The 8,285-nt window shown below is 59.1% G+C and overlaps 1 protein-coding gene across 1 annotated transcript; it reads left to right on the top strand.

Annotated features, from left to right (window-relative positions):
- The first annotated feature begins 590 nt into the window (after nucleotides 1-590).
- SCARA3 (scavenger receptor class A member 3) lies at nucleotides 591-8,285 on the top strand. Its single transcript, XM_062490765.1, has 6 exons — nucleotides 591-597; nucleotides 2,200-2,265; nucleotides 2,353-2,472; nucleotides 3,786-3,884; nucleotides 4,650-5,696; nucleotides 7,855-8,285. The coding sequence occupies exons 1-6, from the start codon at nucleotides 591-593 to the stop codon at nucleotides 8,283-8,285; spliced, it is 1,770 nt and encodes a 589-aa protein (XP_062346749.1).

Raw genomic sequence — 8,285 nt, 5'->3', positions numbered from 1 at the left:
CCCAATCCCGGATCCCATTCCCACACCCCATTCCCACACCCCATTCCCACACCCCATTCCCAGACCCCAATCCCGGATCCCATTCCCAGAACCCATTCCAAGACCCCATTCCCGGATCCCATTCCCAGTCCCCATTCCCGGAGCCCCTTCCCAGTCCCCATTCCCAGTCCCCATTCCCAGTCCCCATTCCCAGACCCCATTCCTGGATCCCATACCCAGTCCCCATTCCCACACCCCATTCCCACACCCCATTCCCAGTCCCCATTCCCAGACCCCATTCCCGGATCCCATACCCAGTCCCCATTCCCACACCCCATTCCCGGACCCCATTCCCGCTCCCGCCCCTTTCCCCTCCTTAGGGGCGGGCTCGGGCTCAGCCGCGATCCCAAATCCCGGTTTTTGGTGGCCGCTGTCCAGCCCCGCGCCCTTCCTGCTTTTCCCCGCATGATCCAGCCGGGAATTCCGAGCGGTCCCCGGGAAGTTTTGGGGGCGCGGGGCCGGCGCGGGGGAGCCGCTCCCGGAGCTCGTGCGGGAAGAGGAATTCCAGGGTGGATGCGGGAATTGGGGCGCTGAGGCCCGGGATTGGAGCGATGAGAGGTGAGCGGGACAATCCCGGGGGATTCGGGGATCCGGGGCGGGGGTGAGGGGAAGGAATCCCGAAATCCCACTCGGGAGGATCCCAAAAATCCACCCGGGGAGAATCCCAAAATCCCACTCGGGAATCTCAAAACCCCATTTGGAGGGGATCCCAAAAACCCACCCGGGGAGAATCCCAAAATCCCACTCGGGAGAATCCCAAAAATCCGCACCTTCAGGGGAGAATCCCAAAATCCTACTCGGGAATCCCAGAAACCCTCCCGGGAGGATCCAAAATCCCACCTGGGGAATCCTAAAAACCCACAGGGGGAAATCCCAAATTTCCCACCCTGAACAAGGAAAGGGGCACTGGGAATTTTTTGGGTTTTTTTTTTTTTCAATGTTTGGGAATTTAGGAATTCCCTGGGAGTCATCCCTGGACATCCCAAATTTTCCACCCTGAACCAGGAAGGGGAATCTGGAATTTTTTTTTTTAATTTTTTTTTTTTTTTAGTTTTTATTTTATGTTTGGGAATTTAGGAATTCTCTGGGATCAGGGAGCCACCCCTGGACATCCCAAATTTTTTACCCTGACCTAGGAAAGGCACCAGGATTTTTTTTTTTCCCAATGTTTGGGAGTTTAGGAATTCCCTGGGAGTCATCCCTGGACATCCCAAATTTCCCACCCTGAACCAGGAAGGGGCACTGGGATTTTTTTCCTTTGTTCCCATGGTTTTTATGGTTGGGAATCCCAGAAGCTGCTCCTTGCCTCCATCTCCCACTTTTTTTTTTTTTCCCCCAAATCCCAAAATTCCCCAAATTCTGGCCTCTGGGGCGCCAGGATTCCCACTGGATCCTGGAGGGACCCAGATGTGTTCCCATGGGATTTGCCAGTGGTGGATCCCGGGTGGATTCCCAGTTTTTCCTTGGGAATGCTGGGCTTGGGGGTTCCCCAGGGATCCTTGGGATGGGATTTGGGATCTCAGGGATGCCCTGGAATGGGATCCCAGTTCTCAGGGATCCTCGGGATGGGATTTGGGATCGCAGGTATCCTCAGAATGGGATTGGGGATCTCAGAGATCTTTGGGATGGGATTTGGGATTTCAGGGAACCCCTGGATTGGGATCTGGGGTCTCAGGGGTCCTCTGAACAGGATCCTGGCTCTCTGGGATCCTTGGGATGGGATTTGGGAACTCAGGAATCCTTGGGATGGGATCCTGGCTCTCTGGGATCCTTGGGATGGGATTTGGGGTCTCAGGAATCCTCAGGATGGGATTTGGGATTTGGTTTGGGATTCCAGGGATCTCCTGGGATGGGATCCAGGCTCTCAGAAACCCTCAGGATGGGATTTGGGATCTCAGGAATCCTCAGAATGGGATCCTGGCTCTCTGGGATCCATGGGATGGAATTTGGGATCTCAGGAATCCTCAGGACAGGATCTGGGCTCTCAGGGATCCTCAGGATGGGATTTGGGATCTCAGGGGTCCTCTGGATGGAATTTGGGATCTCAGGAATCCTCAGGGTGATATTTGGGATCTCAGGGATCCTGGGGACAGGATCCAGGCTCTCAGGGATCCTCGGGATGGGATCCGGTGGCTTCAATCCCGCTCTTTTGCCTTCCAGCTCCCGAGGCAGCCGAGGAGGAGGAGGAGGAGGAGCAGATGCCGCCCTTCAGCTCCGGGGCGGGCGGTGAGGAGCAGGAATTGTGGGATCGGGGGAATTTTGGGATGGGGGATGGGAAGGGATCGGCCCCATCCCAAATCCCGGCGGTTCCAGGGCGATCCCGGAGGTGCCGTGGGAGCTGTGGCCGGGAAGCGTCACTGGGAGCGGCCGTGCGGGGCCTGTTCGGGATATCCGGGATCCTGCTGCTCGCCGTGGGACTGCTGGGAACGCTGGGTCAGACAGCGGGATCGGGAATGGGATTGGGATAGGGAGCGGGGAATAGGGAACAGGGACAGGATCGGGATCGGGATCAGGATCGGGAATGGGATTGGGATAGGGAGCGGGGAATGGGGAACAGGGACAGGATCGGGATCAGGGATGGGAATGGGAATGGGAATGAGATCAGGGATGGGGATGGGATCGGGATTGGGAACAGGAACAGAGATGGGATTGGGAATGGGATTGGGGTCGGGAATGGCAACACAGATTGGGATCGGGAACCTGACTGGGGAACGGGGACAAGATTGGGATTGGGATTGGGGATGGGATCAGGGACAGGAATGGGGATGGGGCCAGGAACAGGATTGGGATCGGGGACGGGGTTGGGACTGGGACTGGGGACGGGATTGGGATCAGAATCGGGGTCAGGGACGGGATTGGGGATGGGAATGGGAATGGGAACGGGAACGGGAATGAGAAGGGGCTTGGGGTAGGGAACAGGAATGGGGTCAGGATCGGGATCGATGTCAGGATCGGGACTGGGGTCAGGATCGAGATCCGGATTGAGATTAGGATCAAGACCGGGATCAGAATGGGGATTGGAGTTGGGATTGGGATCAGGGGAGACTCCAGAGGCACCTGGGAGACCTTGGGAATTATCCCAGGAGTGTGGGATTGATCCATGAGCACCACGGGAATCACCTGGAGCCTGGATCCCAGCGATTGCCAAGGGGGATCCCAGGGATGGAATTCCCAAGGGATGGAATTCCCGAGGATCCTGGATCCCAGCGATTTCCAGGGGGATCCCAGGGATGGAATTCCCAAGGGATGGAATTCCCGAGGATCCTGGATCCCAGCGATTCCCAGGGGGATCCCAGGGATGGAACTCCCAAGGGATGGAATTCCCGAGGATCCTGGATCCCAGCGATTCCCAGGAGGATCCCAGGGATGGAATTCCCAAGGGATGGAATTCCCGAGGATCCTGGATCCCAGCGATTCCCGGGGGGATCCCAGGGATGGAATTCCTAAGGGATGGAATTCCCGAGGATCCTGGATCCCAGCGATTCCCGGGGGGATCCCAGGGATGGAATTCCCAAGGGATGGAATTCCCGAGGATCCTGGATCCCAGCGATTCCCAGGGATGCCAATTCCCAAGGGATTCATCCTGGAGGAGGTTGGATCCCAGCCCCTCCCAGGTGATTCCCAAGGGTCTCACATTCCCAAGGGACAGAATCCTGGAGGAGCTCTGGCAAATCCCAAACCCCGCCCTGGTGCGGGGCCGGCATTCCCAACTCCCTGACTTCCCGAATTCCCAAATTCCCGGGCAGTGTTCCGGAAGGTGGATTCCATCTCCGAGGAGATCAGCACATCCCAGACCTTGTACGAGCAGAAACTCCTCTCCCTGCAGGAGGATCTCCAGGCATTGGGTGAGCAGTGCCGGGATCGGGATTTTCCAGGGATTCCTCCCTTTTCCAGCTCCTCCGGCTCCGCACCCCTGGAGCCAAATCCCCGATATTTTTTTCCCCCCAGGATTTTGGGCAAGGATGTCCGGCAGATCCCAGGGGTGGGGTTGGTGGGATGGGGCTTTGGAGAAGCCTGACTACAGAATCATGGAATCCTGGAATTCCAAAGGATTTGGGTGGGAAGGGAGGGTGGGATCAGGGCTGTCCCAGTGTTCATCTCCAGGCTCATAAAGTCCTGGAATTCCAAAAGATTTGTGTGGGAAGCACCCTCCAGTCCCTGGCTGCATCCCAGGAGCCGTTCCCCAAGCCCGGGCTGCTCCGGTTCCCGTCTGGCCTGGCCTGGAGCCGGGATCCGACCATGGAGCAGCTCCCTGGAGCTGGGATGGGATAATGGGATGGGATGGGATACAGGGATGGGATACAGGGATGGGATGGGATGGGATGGGATGGGATGGGATGGGATGGGATGGGATGGGATGGGATGGGATGGGATGGGATGGGATGGGATGGGATGGGACGGGACGGGACGGGACGGGATGGGATGGGACGGGACGGGACGGGACGGGACGGGACGGGATGGGACGGGACGGGACGGGACGGGACGGGACGGGATGGGATGGGATGGGATAATTCGGGATCCTCTCCCAGAGCAGCTGCAGGATGGGATACCCCAGGATTTTTTCCCCGGAGCAGCTCCCGGCTGGGATAACTCGGGATTCTCCCTCCCAGGTGAGAGGAGCTCCGGGAACGGCTCCTCCGTGTGCCGGGACACGGCGGCGCTGGGCCGGGAACTCTCGGAGCTGCAGCTGGAGCTGGAGCAGATCCAGAGGATGCTCCAGGCGCAGGAAATCCTCCTGGAGCGAACTTCCCAGAGCCACGCCCGCCTCTCCTCCGCCGGCTCCTCCATCTCGGGCGGGCTGCGGAGCTGCTCCGCATCCATCGGGAATGTCAGCCGGAGCCTGGAGCAGCTGCGGGAGCAGGCGCGGGGGTGCCAGGGGGTCACCGCCCGCCTGCAGAATTCCCTGCGGGATTTGACCCGGCAGCGCTCGGAGGCCGGAGAGGCGGCGGAGCGGCTGAATTCCAGCCTGGAGCAGAATTCCCAGCGGCTCCGCGCTCTCCAGAGGCGGGCGGAGCAGGAGACGCTGGCGCTGAGCAGGGCGGCGACCGAGTGGCAGAACGTGACGCGGATTTTTGGGATGCTCCGCGCGGCCTCATCGCGGAATTCCGAACTGCTCCGGGGTTTGCAGGCCGGGCTGGGCTCGGCGGTTCGGGAAGCGTCGCGGAATTCCGACGGGACGCAGGAGCTGGCGCTGGAGCTGCTGGGGCTGCAGCTGGAGCTGGATAACATTTCCTCGCAGCTGGAGGAGCAGCAGGAGAACGCGCAGGATCTGCGGCACCGCCGCGGGCACGGGCGGAACCGAACCCAGGAGAGGTTCCGGGAGCTCGAATCCCGGCTGGAATCTCTCCAGCTGGAAATCCGAACCATCCTGGCCAACGTGGGGGCCACGGACGGGCACGTGCAGGGAATGCTGCGGTTCCTGGACGCCGTGCGCTTCTCCTGCTCCCGGGAATTCCGCGGCCAGGCCGAGGAGCTGCGGGAGCTCAGGAGATCCCTCGGGATGCTCCAGGAGGTGACGGAGGAGCTGCGGGAGCGCTCCGGGGTGCTCGGGGCGCGGCTGGAATTCGGCGTGAGGAATCTGTCGGTGGCGGTGGAGGAGATGAGGGCGGTGGACGAGCGGCACGGGGAGATGCTGCGGGACGGCTCCGCGCTCCGGGGTGAGCGGGACGGACGGACAGAGGGACAGGGGGATAGACAGAGGGACGGAGGGACGGACGGAGGGAGGGACAGAGGGGATGGACAGATGGACAGAGGGATGGATGGAGAGATGGAGGGAGGGATGGAGGGAGGGACGGAGGGGCAGACAGAGGGATGGACAGATGGACGGAGGGATGGACGGACGAACAGACAGAGGGATCAACGAAGGGACAGAGGGACGGAGGGATGGACAGATGGACGGACAGAGGGATGGACAGAAGGACAGAGGGATGGATGGATGGACAGAGGGATGGAGGGATGGACGGACGGACAGAGGGATGAATGGATGGATGGATGGATGGATGATGGATGGATGGATGGATGGATGATGGATGGATGGATGGATGGATGGATGACGGATGGATGGATGGATGGATGATGGATGGATGATGGATGATGGATGGATGGATGGATGGATGGATGGATGGATGATGGATGGATGATGGATGATGGATGATGGATGGATGGATGGATGGATGATGGATGGATGGATGATGGATGGATGATGGATGGATGATGGATGGATGATGGATGGATGATGGATGATGGATGGATGGATGGATGGATGGATGGATGGATGATGGATGGATGATGGATGATGGATGATGGATGGATGGATGGATGATGGATGGATGGATGATGGATGGATGATGGATGATGGATGATGGATCATGGATGGATGATGGATGGATGATGGATGATGGATGGATGGATGGATGGATGATGGATGGATGGATGATGGATGGATGGATGATGGATGGATGGATGATGGATGATGGATGATGGATGGATGATGGATGATGGATGGATGATGGATGATGGATGGATGGATGGATGGATGGATGATGGATGATGGATGGATGATGGATGATGGATGGATGATGGATGATGGATGGATGGATGATGGATGGATGATGGATGGATGATGGATGATGGATGATGGATGGATGGATGGATGGATGATGGATGGATGATGGATGGATGATGGATGATGGATGATGGATGGATGGATGGATGGATGATGGATGGATGATGGATGGATGATGGATGGATGGATGGATGGATGGATGGATGGATGGATGGATGATGGATGGATGGATGATGGATGGATGGATGGATGGATGGATGGATGGATGGATGGATGGAGCGGGGCTTTCCCCGGGATAGGGCGGAATTTTGGGAGTCCTGATCCCGAGAAGGAAGATCCAAACCCTCACTCTGATGTCTGGAACGGCACCGGGATCATCCCGTGGATGTGGATCCCAGGGAACGTGACCCTTCCCTGGATGAGGAGTGGGATTTCTTGGGAATCCTGATCCCGAGACAGCTGTAGGAGGATCCAAATCCCCACTCTGAGATCCGGGATCATCCCGTGGATGCGGATCCCGAGGACACCGGGGCAGTGACCCCTCTGGACAGCGGGATTTTGGGATTCGGGAATGTCCCGAGCTCCCTGCAGTGTCCCCCCCCGCACGGTGCCACTGACTCCTCCCGATCCCCCGGGATGGAATTCCCTCCTAGCCCGGGATTCCCAGGATCAGAGCATTCCCCATTCCCGGCACGGAATTCCCTGTTTTCCCTGGATGGGATCATTCCCGCTTTTCCCGGGAGGGAATTGCCGGGACTGGAGCATTCCCACGTTCCCTGCCCCAGGACCCCAGGATTAGATCATTCCCATACTCCCTGGGTGGAATTCCCGGGATGGAACCATTCCCGCATTCCTGGGATGGAATTCCCAGTTTTCCCGGGATCGGAGCATCCCTGCATTCCAGGGATGGAATTCCCGAGATGGGAGCATTCCCCGTTCCCGGGATGGAATTCCCAGTTTTCCCTGGATGGGAGCATTCCCCAGTTCCCCCTGGATGGAATTCCCAGTTTTCCCGGGATTGGAGCATCCCTGTATTTCCGGGATGAAATTCCCAGGATGGGATAATTCCTGCATTCCCCGGATGGAATTCCTAGAATCGGAGCATTCCTGAATTCTCTGGATGGAATTCCCGGGATGGGATCATTCCCCAGTTCCCCGTGGACGGAATTCCCAGTTTTCCCTGGACGGAATTCCTGCTTTTCCTGGGACGGAATTCCCACATTCCCTGCATCCCCCCTCTGTCATTCCAGGCGTTCCGGGGCTCCCGGGACCCCGCGGCCTCAAGGGCGACGTCGGATCCGGGGGAGCGCCGGGAGATCCAGGCCAGAAGGGCGACCTCGGGAATTTGGGATCTCCGGGATCGCCGGGATCTCCGGGATCGCCGGGAGCGGAGGGGCCGAGGGGGGAGCGGGGCCCGCCCGGATCCCGCGGTTTTCCCGGCTCCAAGGGATCCAAGGGCAGCTCGGGAATTCCGGGACCGCGTGGCTCCAAGGGTGATCCCGGAATTCCCGGAATTCCAGGAATTCCCGGAGCCGCGGGACAACCGGGCCCGGCCGGACCGCCCGGAGAGCGCGGGGATCCGGGAATGGCCGGGAATCCCGGGAATCTCGGGAAGGAGGGGACACAGGGGACACAGGGGGAGCCGGGACCCAGGGGACCCCCGGGAATGGCGGGACAGTGA

The sequence above is a fragment of the Cinclus cinclus genome, chromosome 3 (assembly GCF_963662255.1).
Source record: "Cinclus cinclus chromosome 3, bCinCin1.1, whole genome shotgun sequence".
Taxonomy (NCBI): Eukaryota; Metazoa; Chordata; class Aves; order Passeriformes; family Cinclidae; genus Cinclus; species Cinclus cinclus.
This window is presented reverse-complemented; position numbering and strand designations above follow the sequence as displayed.